General features: G+C 46.9%; 1 protein-coding gene across 17 annotated transcripts in view; it reads left to right on the top strand.

The window, feature by feature from the left end:
- The window catches only part of GSDME (gasdermin E), a 35,790-nt gene that overhangs the window by 7,508 nt on the left and 5,248 nt on the right, over window positions 1-23,034 (top strand). For 14 of the 17 annotated variants that reach the window (XR_013945658.1, XR_013945659.1, XM_080577894.1 and 11 more), the window contains 6 exons: window positions 4,445-4,616; window positions 5,629-5,749; window positions 17,949-18,137; window positions 20,127-20,254; window positions 20,371-20,551; window positions 22,091-22,164. Coding sequence is in view for 14 of the 17 variants with exons in the window: in XM_080577894.1 (XP_080434020.1) it covers window positions 4,445-4,616; window positions 5,629-5,749; window positions 17,949-18,137; window positions 20,127-20,254; window positions 20,371-20,551; window positions 22,091-22,164 (865 nt within the window). In the remaining 3 variants the exon portion in view is untranslated. Of the gene's footprint in view, window positions 1-4,444; window positions 4,617-5,628; window positions 5,750-17,948; window positions 18,138-20,126; window positions 20,255-20,370; window positions 20,552-22,090; window positions 22,165-22,859; window positions 22,955-23,034 lie in introns of all 17 variants that reach the window. The other 3 variants (XR_013945660.1, XM_080577893.1, XM_080577892.1) reach the window with 3 other exon arrangements.

The following is a 23,034-nucleotide window of genomic DNA, read 5'->3' as shown; positions in this document are numbered from 1 at the left end:
TGGTCCCTTTAGGTTTATGAACTTCACGTATTTTATGATGCATTATTCTTGCTTTTTATATTACTTTGTGCTTGCTAGTTCAGAGTACTGAAAAATACTGGTTTTAGGGCAGAGTCCTATGCTTTAAACTAGTGGTTTATCTAGTGGGTAGCATCCCTGCGCACGGCAGGGGGGTGGAATTCCACGATTTTTAAGGTCCCTTCCAACCCGAGCCATTCTGTGGTTCCTGTTTTCAGTGGCTTGACCATTCCTGAAGTCTCGCTGTGGTGCAGGTGTTTCATTATTTATTCTTTATAACAACTTAAGCATTTCTGAGTATGATGAGACAAACGTTCATCACTTTTCTACCAACTATGCCACGTGAGCAATACAAAGTCACAGTATGTTGAGAGACAGCATTGAGTAAAATCAATTGTGTGCCTGTGATTTAAAACCTCAGGAGGATGCTGAATAGAAAATAGAGAAGTTGTGTCACTTGCACTCTCACAAGTCTTTGGTATTCTTGAGGAAGTTGTTCTATAAAGTAATTGCCAGGTTATTCTGTGGGGAAAATTGTGAAGTGCCATCAGTAAGCTGACTATAGCAGATACTTTGTTCTGGTATGACAGTAAAAAGTAGGTCAGAGAGTTTATATTTGAAACCGATTAACAACAGAAGTATGTGTCTGTGCTTGGTGTGCAGTGCCTGGGCCAGGGCTGGTAGATTTTACTCTGGCCCTGTGTTAGAGGTCTTTATTTGAGAAGGGACAAAGCTGGGTAAAGGCTGATGCCATGCAACAAGCAGCATTTGGCTGGAAGACATCAGCCTACTGCTGCATGTTACAAATGAAGTGGAGAAGACAGAATGCGCAGAGGATTTCTGGAAAGCAGTTGAGCGATGGTTTGAAGGCAGGCATGTGGATGTTGGGGAGGAAGTTGTGTTTGGAGGTTTGAGAGCACGCCACCCATGTCTGGGCAGCCGGGAGGGGAGGAGCGTTGAGCTGGCGTTGCCCTGTGCAGGACAGAAAAGGTTCTTCACTCACATGGGTAGCTTGGACTGGGAGGGTTTGAGTGTGAGGGTTGAGGGCTCTGGTGTGAATAGTCCGGCCAGAGACCTGCCCCGCAGGGGAAGACCCTCAGTCTCGGCTGTGGGTTTTAGAAGTGCGAGCCTTAAGCTGTGAGAGCCTGCTGTGTGGCCAGGTGTTCTCTGTATTTCTCTTGCCTTCCATTGGTTTCTCCCTTTCTCCTTTTTTTCCTGCTTCTGATCTGCAGCAACCTGCCTTTGTGCTTGTTTATTCTCCACTCTTTTCCTCATGCAAGTAGAAGAATGTTGAATAAAAGTAGTGGAAGCCTTTGCATTGTAGGATAGTGGAAGTGTTAAATCCAATCAGATGTAAAGAGTGAAACCAGAACTCAGATTCTTTTCTGCTCGTGTTTGACCTGTGGAGCTTCCAGCATAGTAAATCATCGACCTCAGGAAGGTTATTTAAGAAGAACAAGTTATCAAACGGAAAACCATAATCCTTATCTTTGAAACGATCTATATTTATACAGTTTTATACTGTGTGCATTGATAACAGCAAACCAACATCTCATTTTACTTGATGTACTTCAGCTTATGTACTTCAGCTTCTCAAGTGGGGAAAGAGTGCAGTAACATAGCACAGGTCACACAAGGCTGCTGAGCGCTCCTGTACAATAGCTGGTGAAAGATGGGAAGAGTGAGGGTTGCAGAGCAGAAATAATAGCTTTGAATGTGACCTGTTTAAAAAAAAAAAAAATCGCTTCCATGTGAGCACATGCCTGTGCTCTCAGGGATTTAACTCAACCATCTTGCTCATCTTGCTGTCCTTGATATTGAGAGTTATGGTAGCAAATGAGTTTGGCCCTTGCAAAAGCGCCCTCGTAGATTCAGCAGCCATTGCCCTGCAATATTTTAAGCTTTGCTTTGACTGTCAAACTTTAACCCTGTGGCATTTTGCCCTTGATGCCTCTTTTCAACGATAGTTTAGATAAGCCAGGTGAAGGGATGCAAGACACGGACTCCTGCTGGCTCTTGAACAGGAGACCTTTATTGCCATTTTTTACCACTACATATACTTTCCCCGTAGCCCCACGTGCTGTCCGCGCGCCCAAATCTGTCATACAATTGGTTAGAGACCCTCAGACACGCGCCTCGAGCCAGCCAGCAATTGGCCACTGCCCAAAGCTCATCTTTAACACTGTAGCCAATTTACTTTATCTCGACCTTGCTCAAGTTTTTGGTTCTACAGCTGTTTTCCTCATTATCTCTAACTCAGGGACGTGTGAAACTGCACAAAGCTCCCTGCGAATTCCTTTCCCACAGCCAGGTATTTGTTTTACCTCATCTTGTCTCCTGTTTGAGTCACTGTCCTGTGCTTTCCTGTGAGAAGCGCAGAGCGTTTTCTTCCGTTGGCTGTCCTGTGACACCCGTGGTGTGCCCACACACACAACACCACGGCCTAAGGCACCTCAGGGCAGAAAGCTCAGTGCCAGAAGTCTGGAGGAGAGCATTTAAAGAAGAGGCTGCTCATAAGGGTGTGTGGTTTTAAACTCCCTAAACCCAGTGGGGAGAGGCATTTCTGCTGTTCTTCAGCCGAACTTCAGAGCCAGGAGCGCAAGGGGATCTGAGCCAGTCCCACCTTGGACAGAATGTAGAAGTAAATGGAAGAGAAAGTCTCTGAATTATTTTGGTTGTTCATTTGGATAGGATTAAATCAGGCTTTGATATCCCTCATGTTAACGTTCATTCAGAAACTGCAAACCTGCTTCATCTGTGGTTTTCTGCCTTTGATTGTCTTGTTTCTTTTGCTCTTACTCACAAGTTTGTCACCCTCTAAAGCAGGCAAAAAATACGTCATATGAAAGCAACTGACAAATTGCTTTTGTACTTCTTCATTATATTTCTTCACCTGTGGCTTCTTAGGTCGTATGTTAGAACTTTGAGTTGTCTGTGCCTTGATTTATATTTTCGGGATGCTTAGCCCACCTCTTCAGAATCATAAATAAATATTGTGAAGGATATGATAGGCTTGGTGGTCTTCTACGAGATGCGCTGATAATGAATAGCTCCAGTTTGGCAGACACTTCTAAGAGCAGCAGTGTTTGCGATAGCCTGACATTTCTTCAATTTTTCTTAATCCAAAGATTCATTGCGTTCCAAGCATGAAGCATGGCTTTGCACCACAAGAAAAGAAGAGTTCTATTAATAATCTCAGGAACGTTTGGGGGTGATTTTCTAGTGGCTGCTGCATTGCTTCAGAGGTGTTTTCTTTCCCTTGTTTAAACAATCAACTTTAAGGTTTCCAGACAGTTCATTCCAACTGATTGAACTTTCCTATAAGCATGTAACTCTCCAGAGATCAAAAATTGCCTCGGGATATTTTTAATTTAATAAAGAGCCAAGCTGACTTCAGACTTATACAGACCGCATAAATCCAAAACTCCAGATTCTAATAAATCTAAACCCTTTTAATTAAAAGTGGAGATATCTTGATTTAAATAAAGTAGAATCAGAACATGTGTTTCCATTGTATTTTGGGGGAATTGCCATTTAGCCCCATGAAAAGCCATTTACAGTAAAATAGAGAAGAAAAGACTTCAGCCAGGGGTAGCAATCTTTTAATCTTCCAGATGTCTTGCAAGAGTTATCCGTTCTTAGAAAATACGGCATCCCATGTGAGGACCTCTCCAGTGGGTATTTTGCAAAAGTATAACATAATTGACACATTTTAATCAGTCAAATACAGTTAAGTTGCTGTAACTTATCAGAAGGGCTGTTAACACCCCAGAAGATAGGGTAGTAAATTTTGTTTTCTGTTCTTAGAAAAGAATTTTGTCTTATAGTTTCTGGGCCATAGTTTTCTTTCTTCTGCTCATTCTGAAAAATACTCTATTGGAGAACAATTCCAGCAGCACTTAAACAAATGCTGAGTTATGTTCTGGAGTAGGGATGATTTTGTCCCTCCCAAGGTTATTTTTTCTTTTGACTGGGACAGTCCTGGTCTTTAATTTTAAATCATGAGGTCGTACAGTTAATTAACACAGGAGTTCATAGTGGGTGGTTTTTTTTAAGGAACCTTTTTCAGTCCCCACATCCATGAAATTTTTTGTCTTCCACCTCTAAGTATGTGGTCAGTGCTGATCATCTCAACCAGTTTAGGGTTTAAGTGAAGACCAGAACAGGTCTATAGCAAACTGTGAGGGTTGGCTTCAAGCTGTCACTCTCAGCGTTCATCCCTCAAGGAAAAACTGGTGACTCAGAATTTGGAGCAAGAATTTTCTTTTGTGTTATGTTCTTACATGTATTTTTGTGTGTGTGGTGAGGATTTTGATTGATTTTTTTTTTCTGAGTAAGAATTGCAGGTTAAAAACTTCTTCAGACAATTAAGAATGTGTTTTCTGTGTCCTATCAGTTTTTTTAATGGTGTCTCTTCTTGTTTCAGAATGATAAATATGAACAGTAGTTTACTGCAACGAGTAATAGAAAGAAAACGTGAAGTACTGTGCATCTTGAGAGAGAAGATAGTAACAACTCAAAAGTGTACGATAGCTGAACATACCCAGACAGAAGGAAAAATCAGTGGTCTGCTGGGATGCAGTACAAAAACAGTAAAGGTAAAAGATACTAAAAGATCTGTAAGGAATAGAATATTTGTCTAGTTAAACCGGCAGATTATCTGTGAAGAAACTCTGATTTCTCTTGCCAAATAGACTTCAGAGTATTTTTTGTTTTTCCTTAACATGTTAAACTCTCAATTGTAAGAAATCACCACGTTACTTGGTTGCGAAACTTCAGAAATACAAACTGCCTTTCCCGTTGCCTCACTGGCAAAAGGTGTCATCTTTTAGTGTGAGCCTGGAATGGGATTCCAATCAACACTGCAGCATTATGATTCAGTTTCTCTAGATTCCTGCCTACAGCAGACCATAAACCAACAATTCAGTGAAAGTTGAAGAGCAGAAAGCATTTGCTGAAGCAAATTCAGTTGAAAAGCCAAGTAATCATTTATCAAAAATGTTTGCAGTGTCTAGTGAGTTTTAATGCTTCTTGAGAAGCTGCTTGTTTTCTGTCATGGGAGTGGAGATTAACTGCGTAGTGAGGACATCTGAAAAATTGCTAGTGAATTGAGAGGGAATTACCAAAGTCAAAACACATGCTCGTCCTGCGTAATTTTTTTCAAAGCTTCAGATGAATCACTTTTGCGTCCAGGGAGTCTCCAGTGGCAGACACGTGGAGTTCAACAACTGTCTGCGCAAGTGCCATCGTCCTGGTACCAGTCCCCAGCTGGGCAAAAGGGGTATCGGGATAGAAGAGGGTAGGGACGGATACTGAAGTGGGTGCCACTTCCATAGCGACACAGGGTTTCTGATTCACATGGCAAGAGCTGCACCTGAAGGTCAACTTTGTACTTGAACAGGGTAGCTGAGAGTTTGGGAGCTGCTCTTGGCACTTCAGTGCTTTTACCTCCCTGCTCATTTTGTGCTTCTTTCAGATGTTAGATATTGGATGTGCTTTAGTTAGACATCATAGAGTATGTTCTTTCTCTGTGTTTTTTTCCCTTACTCAATTTTGTGTTTAAGCTACACAACAGCTGAATCAAATAAACAGTGAATAAATGTCTTCTAGGTTTCAGTGAGTGACAGTGGAAGTACGGTGAAGGATTCCAGTGTGATCCTTGAGATTCCTCCTGCAACCACTATTGCCTATGGCGTGATTGAACTCTTTATAAAGTGCAATGGCCAGTTTGGTAAGTATAAAGCTCGTTTTCTGTGACACACCATACAACTGTGAAAAGAACTGTTGTGCGGAAAAGTTCTGTTGTGCAGAATGTTCTTTCATTCCCCTCCATGAACGAAGGTGTTGATGTCGTATAGTCCCTACTGCCTTGATAGTTATTTGTGTTGTGAAACGTAGCTCTTCTGATTTAGTAATGCTTTTTCATCTGTTTGCGTAAGTTATAGGCTCATAGAATAATTTAGGTTTCAGGAGTCCACGGGAGGTCATCTGACCCCAGGCAGGGCCAATTTTCAAAGTCTGATCCAAGTTCAGTGTTAGATCAGCTTGTTTGTAATCCTTGTCTGGTCAAGTTAGGAATGTCTCCAGAGATGCAGATTCCATAGCCCCTCTGGGCAGCGTGTTCTTATGTTTGACCACTATCATGACGATTTTTTTTTCTCCTTAATATTTAATGCAATTTTTCCTTTCTTTAAGTTGTCTCTCTTGCCTGTTCATCCCGTCATCATACAGAATAGCCTGGCTCTGCCTGCTGCAGGTAGCAATAAGGTGTATTTTCTTGAGGCTGAACAAACCCAGTCTCTGAGCCTCTTCTCGTACGTGACGTTCTCTAGCCCGCAGCAGTCTTGGTGGCTCTTTGCCTTCTACTGGCCATTCTCCCAAATGCCAAAATGAAGAATCACTTTCATCAATCTCCTAGCTATGTTCTTGCTAGTACAGCTCAGTACGCAACGAACCTCAAGTGGAAGGGGCACGCAGGTGATCCTCTTGAATATGTTGTCCATTTTTTTCCTGCAATTTTGCTTCTAGCTAGCTGGCCCTCGACCTGTGCTGTTCTCTTCACTTTAGATATTAGCAGGAACAGTGAACTGGATCTAAATGTACAGTCAACCAGGAATGTTTAGACAGCAGGCATGCTGAGAAAAGAATAACTTACAGAGTGTAGGACTAGAATTTAAACTTTTTTTGTCTGGCTTACACTTTCTTATATAGATTTTTCCCTGAATGGTTGCAGAAATGTCCTTACTGTGTTTTCTGGTTGTGTTTTTGCTTATTTCAGGTCAAATACTTTCAGGTGTCATTTTTAAAACTACATTGAAATTGGTTTGGGGAGGAGAAAAGGTAGTAACTCTCCTCTGCAATATCACCTGTTTTTTTCTTTCTTGCCCGTCCTCAGATAAACTCCCTAACTTAAAGAAGGTTTCAGGGGATGTTATGCAAGAATGAAGAGAAATCAGATGGGCTGTGTAGGGCTGGAAGTCGGAAAAGAGTGGCATAGAAAGAAACAAGATACAATGGAAGTGCATTTGGGATTTAAACCCAGGATGTGCTTGATTTGGCTAAGAAATACAGAAAATAATCTCCATCGTTCTCCATCAATTGACTTCTGATATTAAGGAAGCATACAGGTTCAGGAAAATACATAAATACCACATAACCTGAAAAAAAAATCTAAAATGTGGAATTGCTCTGACATCTGGTGAACACAGAGATACACTAGAGGGCATTGACTTCATGGTCATAATAGAACTGTAATTCAGGGAAATCAGGCAGAAAAGCACGGCCTCCGCGTCTCTTGCGGCCTCTCCAGCCGCAGTCCCCGACGTGGCTAGTCAGAGGGAGGGCTCGGGGAGACACACCGCCGTCCAGGTCTTGGCCTGCAGGGCGTGCCCGAGTCTTCTGTCGGTATGCAACAGCAGCAGCGAGGGGTATGCCAGTGGGAGGTGTGCCCAGGTTGAAGAGCTGCTCAAACAGGTAGCGGAGCTTTGGGAGGAGGTGAGCAGGCTCAGGAGCATCAGGGAGTCAGAGAGGGAAACTGACTGGTGGAGGTGTGCTCTACCCTCTCTGAGACAGACTCAGGAGCGTGCTGCAGCACAGGTGCCTCCTGCTACGCAGAAGACAAAAGTCCCCTCATCCCACCAGGCAGTAAGAGGGGACCTAGGCCACGGGGGGGAACGGAGGCAGGTTCCTGTTCGGGGTGGTAGGCGAGCCCCGTCCCTGCCCACCTCACCTTCCCATCTACCCTTATGTAACAGGTACGAGGCTCTAGAACACCATAGTCAGAACAATGAAGTAGACGAAAGCCCTTCTCAGTTGGAGAGGGTGCCTAAGGCAAGGCAACCTACCCCCTGCATTGCTACATTGTCTGTCAAGAAAGACAGAAGGGTTATTGTAATGAGGGACTCCCTTTTGAAAGGGACAGAGGGCCCGATATGCCGACCGGACCCAACCCAGAGGGAAGTCTGTTGTCTCCCCGGGGCTCGGGTGAGAGACTTAGCTAAGAAAGTCAAGCGCTTGGTACAGCCCACCGACTGCTGCCCGCTACTGGTCTTTCAGGCTGGTAATGACGAGGTAGCACCGAGAAGTCCGAGAGCAATCAAAAGGGACTTCAGGGCTTTGGGGCAACTACTTAAAGGATCAGGGGCACAGGTTGTGTTTGCCTCTGTCCTTCCAATAGGGGGGATCGCTGCTGACAAGTGGGCTCACCACATTAACACGTGGCTTCGGGACTGGTGCAACCGACAGAACTTTGGGTTTTTCGATCATGGGAAGGTCTACGTGACGCCGGGCCTGCTGTCACCACATGGGATGTGCCTCTCTCAGAGAGCGGTAAGGATTTTGGTTCAGGAGTTGGCAGGGCTGATAGATAGGGCTTTAAACTAGAGTTTAGTTAAGAAAAGTTTAGTTTTTAAACTTTTTAAGAAAAGTTCAGTTTTAGTTAAGAAAGGTTTTTTTAGAGATGTTAACAGAAAAAGGAGAACCGAAGAAAACATAGATCCGATACGTGACGGGGACGGTCTCCTCACAGACAATGACACAGGCAAAGCAGAGGCGTTTAATGCCTTCTTCACGTCTGTCTTCAATGCTGATGATGGGCTTCGGGACCCTGGGCGCCCTGAGCGGGAGGACCGTGACGGTAGGAATGACAAACTCCCTACCGAACCTGAACGTGTGCGGGATTTGCTGCTCGACCTGGATCCATACAAGTCCATGGGTCCGGATGGGATCCATCGCAGGGTGCTTAAAGAGCTGGCTGATGTCATCGCGGGACCTCTCTCAATTATTTTTCAACGATCTTGGGAATCTGGAGAGGTCCCAGTAGACTGGAAGCTGGCAAATGTTGTGCCAATTTTCAAGAAGGGTAAGCAAGAAGACCCTAGCAATTACAGGCCTGTCAGTCTCACGTCAGTGCCTGGTAAAATTATGGAGAAGATGATTCTTGAAGTTATTGAGGCACACCTGGTGGGGGACAATGCAGTGATTGGTCCCAGCCAACATGGGTTCATGAGGGGTAGGTCCTGCCTAACAAATTTGATTTCCTTTTACGATAAGATCACCCATCTAGTTGACCAAGGGAAACCAGCTGATGTGATCTTTTTGGACTTCGGCAAGGCTTTTGACATGGTTTCCCATAGGATCCTACCGGACAAAATGTCCAGCATCCAACTTAACAAAACCATCATACAATGGGTGAGCAATTGGCTGACGGGCAGGGCTCAAAGGGTTGTGGTAAATGGGGCCACATCTGGCTGGCGGATGGTCACTAGTGGGGTCCCTCAAGGCTCCATTTTAGGGCCAGTCCTCTTCAATGTCTTCATAAAGGATTTGGATGTAGGACTAGAAGGTGTCTTGAGCAAATTTGCTGACGACACGAAACTTGGAGGAGTTGTGGACTCTGATGAGGGTGGAAAGGCCTTGCAGAGAGATCTGGACAGATTGGAGAGCTGGGCGATCACCAACCACATGAAGTTTAACAAAGGCAAGTGCCGGGTCCTGCACCTGGGACAGGGCAACCCTGGCTATACGTACAGACTGGGCGACGAGAGGCTGGAGAGCAGCCCCACAGAGAGGGATCTGGGGGTTGTGGTTGACAGCAAGTTGAATATGAGCCAGCAGCGTGCCCTGGCAGCCAGGAGGGCCAACCGTACCCTGGGATGCATCAAGCATGGCATCGCTAGTCGGTCGAGGGAGGTGATTGTCCCGCTCTACTCTGTGCTGGTGCGGCCTCACCTCGAGTACTGTGTGCAGTTCTGGGCACCACGGTACAAAAAGGACGTGAAACTGTTGGAGAGTGTCCAGAGGAGGGCGACAAAGATGGTGAAGGGCCTAGAGGGGAAGACATGAGGAGCGGCTGAGGTCACTGGGCCTGTTCAGCCTGGAGAAGAGGAGGCTGAGGGGGGACCTCATCGCAGTCTAGAACTTCCTCGCGAGGGGGAGTGGAGAGGCAGGTGACCTATTCTCCGTTATCACCAGCGATAGGACCCACGGGAACGGTGTTAGGCTGAGGCAGGGGAGGTTTAGGCTGGACATCAGGAAGAGGTTCTTCACCAAGACGGTGGTCGCACACTGGAACAGGCTCCCCAGTGAAGTAGTCACTGCACCAAGCCTGTCTGAATTTAAAAAGCGATTGGACTGTGCGCTTAGTCACATGGTCTAAACTTTTGGGCAGACCTGTGCGGTGCCAAGAGTTGGACTAGAGGATCCTTATGGGTCCCTTCCAACTTGGGATATTCTATGATTCTATTTGACTGCGTAGGCGTGTAGCTGATAGCCTACTTACATGATTTCTAGATGGAAATTTCTCTGTCTTGCTAGCTGATAATAAACACGGGGGTGTTGTTAATGTTCTGTATTTTTCTGCTCTTTTTTCATTTGTTTCTTTTTCCTCTTCTTCTTTTCACATTTCATGCCACATCTTTTAAGCTTCAGAAACAACACGACTTGTTTCATGTGTAGTCTCAAACAATGCACGTCTTGCCTCTTTTTTTCAATTTGTACCATCTTCCTTTAACTCAGTGCCATTGACAAGGTTAAGTGGAGGAGATAACATCAAAGTTAAGGACTTTCCAGCGAGAGTAAGTATGGTGGAGCCAAGCTTTCAACTTCTTAATGTCTGAGTACTGGTAGATGTCTGTTTATGGAAGTAAAAACAGCCTTTGAAGTTAAAGCTGGCGACTAATGTAGTCCTTTCTCATAGGACTGAAAGTAGCCAATAGCAGGTGTAACATAACAGGATTCTCGTCACAGATAATTATGGAATAAGGTGCATGTACATTTTCTTGTTCCTTTTTCTTTGCTGCTGACAGTCAGAGCTCGAGTTACTCAGTAAGGAAGAATGGTATGTAAACCTTCTTAAAAATGTCCTGGCTAATGTGACTGCACATTCTTGGACATAAAAATAAGTTGGATCTTATTCCAATTTCTTTACCACAAGGTTTTCCTATAATCATTCTGTGAGTATGTGATTTCTACAGGCTAATTTTCCACTAGATGTAAAAGCTGTTCCCATTATAGGCTTTGTAGTTTTACCTCTCTTCCTTTCACTGCAAATCCCCTCCTTCCTTTATAAAACTGGATGTGTATAGTAGCACTGGACTGACCTGCTTTGTTCTGTTCATTGCTATATATGTGTGACATTCTTCCTCCTAAACACCTATAAATTAAACAGCCCTAATCTTTACAGCATCTCAGTGCAAAGGAGTATCTTTGTCTCTGACCGTTTCTGATTGTTTTTATTGATCATTTCTGTATTTCTTCAATTTTTGTTAACGTTTCTGAGTAACTGACAGGATCTAACTGTGCTAGTGGAGGTTTGTCGTTGATGAATGTGAGAGAATTCAATAGAAAAAACACCACAGTAGTTTGTATATCCTTTCATTCATTTCTTTTCCCTTCTAAGAGCCTGACAAAATTAATCTTACAAGAGTAATTAACAGTCCTGTTAATGCAGAACTTTTCAGAGTCCTACATTTTCCTCTGAGCTGAGTCCTATTACGAGCTTTAACAGCAGGGTCTGTGTACTTGTCTCATGATGCTGTGTATTGATTTCCCTTATAATCGTCATTCTGCCTTTGGAGGGCAGATAGTTTATTAGCACTGTCTTCCTCCTTTGGGATTCATGCGAAAGCCTTGTCATTATCCATGGAAGTTACACGAGCATGTTGGCATAGTGGTGCCTTTGCTGCTGTCCTGAGTTGTGTTGCTTTGGGAAGTTCTTTAATTTGGGTTAATCACTTTCTGCTCCTCTGTAGCTTGCTCTTCTCTCTGAAGGGTTATGCAGGCATAAAGGTCTCTTTCTTTCTCTGTGGCAGAGATTTCTTTGTCTGCTCTCCCTTTGCAAAAGCTTTTTGCTGATGGAGTGCTCTCCATGCTTTCTCACCTGCTTCGAATGTCCTTAATTTGGTGAGACAGACTGTACCAACTGCAGGAAGGTTGTATTTAGGTTTTGTGCCTGGTACCTGTGAGCGCTGTGCTTGATTAGTTACATTTTTTTCCCCTTTGCTGTCAGGTACTACTTTAAAATTGGCTTTCTCTAGTTAGTCTGCCAGTGTTGTTCTGCTTAGACCTGCTGCAGAGCACCAGGGATCCAGTTTCAAGCCTTGTGTTTGAGTTGCTAACAGATGATCCAAATAATGCATAGGACTTTGATTATATTGTGCCCCAAAGATGCAGAAAATCGGACACATGAGCACAGTACTCGATGCTCCAAATTTCTCAGCATAACTCTTAAAAGGCTTTCAGTGCGCCATATAGAGGTCCGATAGCTTCATGAAGCTGGGGGAAGGGGGAACAATTCAATGGCCGGACATGAGCAGTTCTCTTGGGGTAAGGTAGACCAGGGCTTGTGGTTCCAACAGAATGTGTTGAAGATGAACCAGAAGGGGTAATCCAGCCACGGTGTGTTATTTTCGTTATTCCTATGATTCTGTAGAGCTGAGGAACAACTTATCACCTGGGAAGGTGGAAATTTTTGCTCTCAGCTGTTTTCCCAGTTGGGCCAGCTCGCCTTTGTGGCTGCTCCCATCCCCAACAGTTTCCCATTGCCCTTGGTGGTGGTATCTTCAGGCAGCCTCTGGTTCTTAGGTACCCTTAGGCTGCACTTGCAGGAGGCCAGCAGCGCCTTCCAAGGATGCTGCAGGTAGCCAGGCCCGGTTCCCCAGCTGGTGGGCATTCTCTTCTGGCAGGCTTTTAGGAGACTTTTGCTGCCAGCTTTTTTCCCAGTCGGGCCAGGAGACGTTTGTGGCTGCTCTCGTCCCCAACACTTTCCCATTCCCATGACGACTTCTCATCCCCCAAATGACTTCTCACCCCCAGGTCTCACTCGGGGACCCACCACCCGCAGCCGCTCCCCATCAGGAGCGGACATCCCCAAACCAATTGGCGGCGCGGGCAGCGGGAGAGGGCTGCGTTCAGCCCCCACCCCCCCCACCCCCCCCCCCGCTGACCGATGCAGGAAATAAGTGCAGGCAGAGGCTTTGCAGGGTGGAACAGTTTGTAATTTATTCCCGGGGTAATTAATTGTGGCTGCCACCCCCAGCCCGTCCCCAGGTGAGGCCCGGCCGCCTGCTCAGGCGGGGGGCCCGGCCTGCCGGCCCGTGCGGTCTCCGGCCCCCGGCTCCTCCTGCCTGACCCTATGCAGCCAGGACGTGTCCCCGACGTCGTCGTCCTGCTGGGACCTTGGCAGTCTGCGCCCCACCTGCCCCGCGTGCCAGGAGAAGCTCCTGAGGAGCTCTCCTGCCATGGAGGGGCTGCGCTCCCTGCGCCGCGGCGAGACGCTGCGGGAGCGGTAGCTGGAGGGGCTCGTCTGGCGCTGCTGCTGCTGCTGCCGCTGCCCCAGCCGTGCGTTGCGCTGGAACCTCCCGCGTGGTCGTCGGGCCAGGCGCACGATGCCAACGATGTGCCCGCGGCACAGCGGGCAGGTGTCTCTGTCGGCAGCCCAGACGTGGACACACTCCAGGCAGAAGATGTGCCTGCAGGGGTCGATGCGAGCCGCGCTGGACATGCGCTCCAAACAGATGGGGCACGTCTCCTCCTCGGGGGCCTCCTCTGGCTGCCGCCGTGGCCGCCAGCTCATGATGCCTGTGGCCGCCGCAACGTGGAGCTGGTTTTTGTCTGGGGGAGGCTGCCCTGGTGCCAGGCACTTAGCAGCAGCCTGGGGTCTTCAGCACCCCCCGGGTCGCCGGCAGGACCTCGATGCCTTGCGTGTCGCTGTCTGGATCTCGACGCTTGGCGTGACACCAGCAGGACTACTGCAGATAGGAGCAGGAAGAAAACATTGTAGCAGCAAAGAGACATCAGCTTTCTAGGTTCAACCAATTGTCTAGAGTACTGTAGCGGTAACTGTTCTGTGTATGGATTGCAGACATTGCCGTTAGAATGGCAAATCTGCTTGTGGTAGGTTATACATGGCAAGACCGCGCTTAGGACAGATGAGGCACATAGATGTCTATAGATTTGAGAACATTACCGAAGGACCTCGATGGCTCGGGTGCAACAGCAATGGCTTTGCGTGTGCCTCTCGGCACACCTCCGCCTCTCTCTTTCCTTCCAGCCTTAGGACCTCGAGCTTTCGATACCACCAGCTGGACTGGCCGCAGGCGCGCCGCTCAGGGCATTTATAGCCAGCCACCTTTTGTGAGGCAATAGGGTGACATCACCAGGGTCTCGGGGTGCCCATCAAGCACTGACTTGATGGGAGTCTCACGTATTTGAACGTATTTGAAGTGACACTTTATTCTTGATACCTTAGGGCCCACTCCTTGGCCCACTCTTGGGTTCGGTCTCTTCCGAGATGGCTTTTCTTAATTAGCCTGATACCGCTCTCCTTACTTGGCTTCTGTCAGCATGGAGCAGCCATCTCACATCAGCGTTTTCTCGCAACAGTCAGGTGACCTCTGTCAGTGCTGCCAACAGGGGCACCCCGAGACCCTTCTGATGTCACCCTATTGCCTCACAAAAGGTGGCTGGCTATAAATGCCCTGAGCGGCACGCCTGCGGCCAGTCCAGCTGGTGGTATCGAAAGCTCGAGGTCCTAAGGCTGGAAGGAAAGAGAGAGGCGGAGGTGTGCCGAGAGGCACACGCAAAGCCATTGCTGTTGCACCCAAGCCATCGAGGTCCTTCGGTAATGTTCTCAAATCTATAGACATCTATGTGCCTCATCTGTCCTAAGCGCGGTCTTGCCATGTATAACCTACCACAAGCAGATTTGCCATTCTAACGGCAATGTCTGCAATCCATACACAGAACAGTTACCGCTACAGTACTCTAGACAATTGGTTGAACCTAGAAAGCTGATGTCTCTTTGCTGCTACAATGTTTTCTTCCTGCTCCTATCTGCAGTAGTCCTGCTGGTGTCACGCCAAGCGTCGAGATCCAGACAGCGACACGCAAGGCATCGAGGTCCTGCCGGCGACCCGGGGGGTGCTGAAGACCCCAGGCTGCTGCTAAGTGCCTGGCACCAGGGCAGCCTCCCCCAGACGAAAACCAGCTCCACGTTGCGGCGGCCACAGGCATCATGAGCTGGCGGCCACGGCGGCAGCCAGAGGAGGCCCCCGAGGAGGAGACGTGCCCCATCTGTTTGGAGCGCATGTCCAGCGCGGCTCGCATCGACCCCTGCAGGCACATCTTCTGCCTGGAGTGTGTCCACGTCTGGGCTGCCGACAGAGACACCTGCCCGCTGTGCCGCGGGCACATCGTTGGCATCGTGCGCCTGGCCCGACGACCACGCGGGAGGTTCCAGCGCAACGCACGGCTGGGGCAGCGGCAGCAGCAGCAGCAGCGCCAGACGAGCCCCTCCAGCTACCGCTCCCGCAGCGTCTCGCCGCGGCGCAGGGAGCGCAGCCCCTCCATGGCAGGAGAGCTCCTCAGGAGCTTCTCCTGGCACGCGGGGCAGGTGGGGCGCAGACTGCCAAGGTCCCAGCAGGACGACGACGTCGGGGACACGTCCTGGCTGCATAGGGTCAGGCAGGAGGAGCCGGGGGCCGGAGACCGCACGGGCCGGCAGGCCGGGCCCCCCGCCTGAGCAGGCGGCCGGGCCTCACCTGGGGACGGGCTGGGGGTGGCAGCCACAATTAATTACCCCGGGAATAAATTACAAACTGTTCCACCCTGCAAAGCCTCTGCCTGCACTTATTTCCTGCATCGGTCAGCGGGGGGGGGGGTGGGGGGGGTGGGGGCTGAACGCAGCCCTCTCCCGCTGCCTGCGCCGCCAATTGGTTTGGGGATGTCCGCTCCTGATGGGGAGCGGCTGCGGGTGGTGGGTCCCCGAGTGAGACCTGGGGGTGAGAAGTCATTTGGGGGATGAGAAGTCGTCATGGGACTGGGAAAGTGTTGGGGGCGAGAGCAGCCACAAAGGTTTAAATTACTCCGTTGTTGTATTGGCCTCGCATGATAAGAAGACTCAGCTCTATCCAGAAAATCCTGGCTGATGAAGGAACGCGGTGCCCAAAGTAGAACTTAATTTAGCTGAGTTTGTAAAAGATCAAAAGCGCTGAAGCAGTTAAACAATGACTGAGCATGTGCAAAACAGAAAGGAGAGAAGTAGAAGATGAAGAAGACTATGAGCCTTCATCAGAAAGCCCCCAAAGTGCGACCGCCAGAGGTTACTGCGCCTGCGACAGTAGGAGGGACAATATGATAATGAGGTCTGAGAAACCATTAGCATAAGTCCTGTCCTTTCTTGTGAACTGCATGAACACGGGTATCACCGTACCATAAGCAAGTACTCCTTGTCTTCCTTAGGTGTACGTGTTGGGTGGAATTATCCCCCCCATACCCAGCGCTGTTAATAAAGAATACCTGCTTTCTAATTCTCCATAATGAGTCTTGGAAAGTTACATTGCTTTTTGCGTTCCACCATTGATAAGGACACAACAAGAAACCGAGGAGCAACTTATCCCCTGGGAAGGTGGAAATTGGCCAGAGACGGTGAGAATGTGCATGAGAAAGCTCGGGTTGTTTAGAGAAAATCAGGAAGTCATGCTGTGGAGGGGCTGCACTCCCTGTGCCTGGGCGAGGCGCTGTGGGGCTGGTAGCTGGCAGGCTCCTCTGCTGCTGCACAACAGCCCCAACAGTGCTAGGGGCTGGGAGATAAATGGCTGGAAAGCTGCCTGGCAGAGAAAGACCTGGGAGTATTGGCTGACAGTCGGCTGAATATGAGCCAGCAGTGTGCTCAGGTGGCCAAGAAGGCCAACAACATCCTGGCTTGTATCAGAAACAGCGTGGCCGGCAGGGCTAGGGAAGTGATTGTCCCCCTGTACTCGGCTCTGGTGAGGCCGCACCTCGAGTAGTGTGTTCAGTTTTGGGCCCCTCACTACAAGGACATGGAGGTGCTCGAGAGAGTCCAGAGAAGGGCAACGAAGCTGGTGAGGGGTCTGGAGAACAAGTCTTAAGAGGGGCAGCTGAGGGAGCTGGGGTTGTTCAGCCTGGAGAAGAGGAGGCTCAGGGGCGACCTCATCGCACTCTACAGGTACCTTAAAGGAGGCTGTAGTGAGGTGGGTGTTGGTCTGTTCTCCCATGTGCCTGGTGACACGATGAGGGGGAACGGGCTAAAGTTGCGCCAGGGGAGGTTTAGGTTGGATATCAGGAAGAACTTCTTTACTGAAAGGGTTGTTAAGCATTGGAAAGGGCTGCCCAGGGAAGTGGTTGAGTCACCATCCCTGGAGGTCTTTAAGAGACATTTAGATGTAGAGCTCAGTGATATGGTTTAGTGGAGGACTTGTTAGTGTTAGGACAGAGGTTGGACTGGGTGATCTTGGAGGTCTCTTCCAACCTAGATGATTCTGTGATTCTGTGATTTTCTCCATGAAGTCCTTGCATGCCGTAGTGAACATGGCTGCGTGAAGTCCTTTAGAGACCCTGGAAAGCCCACTATTGTTCAGTCATCTGGAGAACTTGAGATGGACCTGTGGCTTGAGTCAGAGAGAGGTGTCTGTCAATGCCATGACCAGAAGAAGCTCTGTGAGGGACACTCAAGAGTTTTTATCAGTCTCAGAAAGTGCTTTCATGTGTCTACGTTATGAGTGGATTCTGTTGCTCCTGTGACAGTGCACCTCCTAAGTGGTAGAAAATACAACAAAACAAAACAACAAGCCCATGTCTGCATCTCCTGTCCGCAGCATTCAGGTTTCCAGTGTCTGGGGGAAGTTTTCAGTTTTCGTGTTACTTGCTGGCTCTGTTACTTAAATCCGCAGAAGCTGGTGTCACATTTTGTAGCTGGCAGCTGCAGCACAGACCTGTGTTGGTGCACACCGCATCAGACACGAAGGCTGCAGTAACAGCATACAGATAGCAACCACTGGCATTATCTCCATCTGGAAGAGGTGAGGTAGGAAGAAATCACATGTGAGAACTCTGGATAATATAAGCTAGCATCTCATTCAGTAATTGCTTGTGCATTTCATGATTTTTTTAAATTGTATTTCTAATTACAGAATTCTGTCTGCTGGATGAACAACAAGGAGGTTTTGAAAGAGAAAGCACAGAAGGCTCAACTTATCCCCATTCAGCACCGTTCAGAGATGCTTTGTTTCTGTATCAGCCAGATGCTGTTGATAATGGGGTGTACTCTGGGGCTAGGAACCTCATTCCCAGGGATGCTTCTTTAAGTGTATTGAAACAAGGTATTACCAGAAATGCTTTATGTGATTACATTACAGAGAGTTAAGCAACAAGATAGAAGGAAATCATCTGGTATGGTAGTACCTAAGAAATTGTTAGCTCATTTTGATAGCCCTTATCAGGAACTCCTGGGAGAATGCACTGAAAGACTAGAAAGATTTACTTCTGCAATGGGTACATGCAGAGGACTGTTCCCTAGGAACACACTGAATCCCTTTGCCATTAATATGATCTTAAAATATAACAGAGCTGACATAAAAACCTAATATTCTGGGTAAGCTGTGTAAAATTAGTGATGATTTATGCTTTCATACAGAAAGGGTCACGGAATGTTCTCAGTAAAGCTCATTAGTTAAAGGTTATTTTAAGTCTCAAAAACTACAGAGGCATACCCCACTCCTCTTCCACTTACCCTCATTATTTTCTGAGAAGCTTGAGAGAGATGTTTGGTAGCAGCTAAGGCTGATGAAATTAAAATATGATTTAAGTGGAGGTTTGCAAATCGGTATAATGGGCCAGGCGCAACTTGCTTTTGATAGGGATGCAGGAGGGGCAGGACTATCACAAGAGAAATGAAAAAGGGGAAAACAAATCAAGGCCTCGGAACGCACTTCCCTTTTCATCACTTCTGGGTAGAGTTCTTACAGCTGTTTCTGGCGATGAACGTTACTTTTGTTATCTCTAAATTTCACCCATTTTTCATGGCTGTTCAATAGACTAACTGTGACCAAGGCAGATATCCGTTGTCCTGAAATAAGTTCTCTGATTATCTAGTGTAGACTTGTCTGAGAGGAATGACTATCTCTGTGTGTAGAATTAAAAAACAAAACAAAACTTTTTTTTGGTGAAAGAACAGTATGCCACTCTTTCAGTTTTTGTTTTAGCTTGACATATCTTTGTGCCTTTTTTGCTTAAAAGACACAACTTTTTTGCTTAAAAGTTTCTATTAATTAACGTGCACTTGCTTAGAGAAAAAAGTAAAGGATTTTTTTTCTCCTAAAGCAATTTAAAGTAGGTTTACTGTTCTGTTATTTGGGTAGACAGTCATACCATTGCATGAGATACCCCCAAAAAAACTCTGCCTGTAGGTGAGCGTTTTTTTCATAAAGTGATTTGTAGATAGAAAAGGCGTCTTTAAAAGAGAACATGTCACTGAAGTGACATAAAGGGAAGTTTCTTTGCTCCTCTTAAAACAAGGTTAGGAAAGTTTGAATGCCCGTATTTTTTGCAATGTGGAAGAGCACGTTCCAATCTTCCAGTTGACATCACTGACTTGAAAACTTACTTTCTTTTACATAAATGGCAATTTGATTTCATAAAATTCTCTGTTGTAGTATCATAACCGATTGTGGAAAAAGAAATGCAGTGATCTCTCATTTGCTTCTATTGTCTGTGCTGTAATGAATTCAGTGTTTGAATCGAGAAAATATTTTTGTCACGAAGTGTAATAGGTATTTTTAGGTTAGGGCTGAAGGGGTGTAATTCTTCGATCCGTGTGATGAAATATGAGGACCCTGACAATTTATCGTCACAACAGGACCTTCTGATTGTGTGCGTACTCACACCATTGCCTTGGTGATTCATATTAACCCTCAGATTTAAAAAGTCGGGCTATGAGCAGAACGCTTAATTCTGCCTTATAAATGAACATCCTCTGGAGATGAACATCCAAGCAACACACTTAGCATATGGTTAATTCGGTGAACATTAACATACCGACATCTAAATAGTAAAAATACCGAACGCTGAATATTGATCCTTAGTAGCAGTATTTTTTTATCTCAGTATTTTCAATGATGTTTCAGTGATTCATTAGGGAAATGCATTCGGATGCGTTCCAGCCTTTCATTATGACTTGCGCTGATGGAAATCGGGATGTCAAGATGCAGTGATACAGCCGCTTATGAAATGCATAGCAAAAATGTTAACTGTTTTTATTGGCATTTGTGTAGCACTGCTTACTCGTACTTTTTACTGCTTTCTTGGGAAAGATCTATCATGGTTGAAGGCTCAGTTCCAGCCCTTTGCGAAGCTCCCAGAAGAAAAGCAAAGAGCTTTATATAAAAGCCTGTGTGAACTCCTGCTCCGTGAAGAAATGCTAACTGCCCTGGAGGATGTGGTAAGATAAAGAAACTTTTGCTTGCTTCCTAAAAGTAATTTCTGAATAGAACTAGCACTAGCTTTTGCTCAAACTTCTCTGTTTTCAAGAAGTTTTACTTTTTCTTTTGCTTCCAGTTAGATGATATCTGCAGAGGAGACAAGCCAGATCTGAAGGAGCTAAAACCTGCACAACAGCAAGACCTGGTTGACTTCTTGCAGCTCTTAGGGTGCAGTAATGAGGTATTGTTGCAGAACTGTCAGCTTCAGGATGAGAAATTGGTCTCAGCTGCTCACCTCCTCATCAGTGCTGCCTGCGGTATGTTGTGAATGAAGAGAAAAGCCTTTTATTATGATTTTTTCCCCTTTTAAATGCTCCCTCAGTGTAAAACATATTTATGGCTCTTTTTGATGAGCAGTTGGTGAGTTTACTGAATGTAATGTGTTCTGTTCCTTTTTCTGCGATTTGTATACTCTGCTAGCCATTCCTGGCTATGAATGAAAGTCAGCCCTTGATCTCTGACAGGTTTTGCTCGTAAATACACTTTCCCCCAAGATAGCTCTACTTCGGTTTCTGCTGAATGTGGCCATTTCCAGTTTGACAAGCTAATTTCTGTTCTTGATGCATGCCAGAGTTCTTCTTGCCTAAATGCTGAGAATTACAAATTGGGTGTTGTCTTCTCTGGAGCAGCATATATTGTCGAGGTCCAAACTATATTTAGCAAAAATGAATTTAATGTAGAGACACTGCAATTAGAGGGTTGTTTTGCTGCTACTGCAAAAGGAGATAAAACACAAATGTCAAACAAATGCCATCCTCACAATCTAGTTGGCCCCACAGTGTTAATTAAAAGTCACCTGCAAAATCCAAGATAGACTCTTTCCTGGCTTTTTCTCCTCTTTCTCATACATAAAGTTTCCTGACATTAAGATAACGAAGGGAAGGCAGGTGTGGTATTAGTGAGACGTGGCACCGTGCAGCAAATGTCCCTGTGCATCCACGTGTGAGCAGTACCCGGGTAGGGAAGCTTAACTCATTTGCAGACGCACAAAAGAAGTGGAAAACAGAGGCCCACCGATGTGATAATACTTGTCAGATGCTATTAACAGCAGGGCACAGTTAATTGAGTGTGTTGCATTATCACCTGGCTTTAGACATGATGGCTACTGCTGACGTCCATGCAGAACTGTAGCTGGATGGAGAATCAAAAGCTGTTTCCTGCCTGTTGCTTCTATTAGAAATTACAGCCTTTGAGTTACAGAGTTTAAGGGCACCGCAGGGATCATTTTGTCCATCTCCCTGCCCCATGGCAGAGCCAGCTCTGTCATTCCTCTCAAATTGTGGTTTTGCTGAAGTCAGCAACTCATACAGACTTTGAGAGCGGCGGATCTTGTTTTGTTCAAGGCCTAAATCATTCAGCCAGCCTGCAGGCTCAGGCTGAAACAGTGGGGAGGTGCCTGGGGAGGAGAAGAGAACAATGGGGAGGAGATCCCCTCTCCTACCAGCTGCCTTTCTGTCCAGGACGGGGACAGTCAGCTTGGGGTTTGCTTGTACCCATTGCCCGTTCCACTTTATTCTGCAGTCTGGGAAGCAGGCAAAGGGCTGGATCAGCCCCTTCCAAATGCCCAGCAGAGCACTTGTCACAGCTTCCCTCGCTGTAGAATCACTTTGGTCTTCAGCGTCCATTTCCACAAAGTGCTGTACCTGCGGGTGGCCTCAGAAATGCAGCTCGCCCGCTGGTGCTCATCAGGAGAGCCCCACAGCAGAGCTCACTGCTAAGAAAGTCCCATCTCCAGCAGCCAGCCTTGTGCTGCATTCACTGGAAACAATCTTTCCCTGTTAATGTCTCCTTCACAGAGCTGTCTGATTACACTCTTGTCCTGCTGCGTGCCTGCTGTGATCTACAGGTTGTTCCGGCACTGTGTTGCTTGGTGAGTAATCAGAAAGTGGCATGTGGGCACCAGCAGCAGTAACGACCGAGTTCTCTGCCTCCTTGTGTTTCTCACCCGATAAAGAAGGTGTCAGGCTCTGGGGCAGATCTCAGCTGTAGGCACTGCTTAGGCAAGGTCAGAGCCTGACGGTGGCAAACAATGTAGGGAATTGTTTGCAGGTGGGTACCTAGCCTCTGAAGTGCTTCTGCATTTAGGAGATTCCGTGAGCAAAAGAAAATTGTAATTTTAGCTTGAATTTTAATTTACTAACAGTCTCCCTAACCCATTCTTAAATCTCAGTAACAACAATCACCTGCCCTTGGGAAACAGAAATTCCCTTTGATACCAGCAGCGCTTGGGCCTTGGCAGATTTGGAGTGGCAAATCTCTGAGGCCATTCATTAAAACAGCTGAAGGAATGGGGCAGGATTGGCATTTGCTCTGAATTCCTTAAGCCCAATGACAAAAATTACAGTAAAAAGCTTCAGACATGTAGGGACAAGGTGAATGCTGCCGTTGGCTCAGAATGAGAGTGAGTTGAGTGTAATCTGCAGCGAGAGAAGTTGGACTGGGGAAAAAGCAGTGGGAGAGATGTTTCTCCTCCAAGGGTGCCGCAGAGCAGGTCTGAGGGCTGGGTGTGAAGGCGGTATCCGTGCCGCGTGTGAGAGAAGCAGCGCTCCCTCCTCCTCTTTCCAGCTGTCAGCGCAGTGGCCGTCATGACGGAGCATTCTGAAACATGGCTGTGGGGAGGTGAGCTTTGGTGCTGGACGAGTACCTTGTGCTTGTCAAAGGTAATGGTAGAGGGAATCTTGCCCTTCTACCGCTCCCTTGTAAGTTCTCCAGTGGTTTTGTAGGAAAGAACCAAGCTCTG

This window comes from Anser brachyrhynchus (genome assembly GCF_964034855.1).
Source record: "Anser brachyrhynchus genome assembly, chromosome: 2".
NCBI lineage: Eukaryota > Metazoa > Chordata > Aves > Anseriformes > Anatidae > Anser > Anser brachyrhynchus.
The sequence above is the reverse complement of the archived record's forward strand: the minus strand, read 5'-3'. Positions and strand labels throughout refer to the sequence as shown.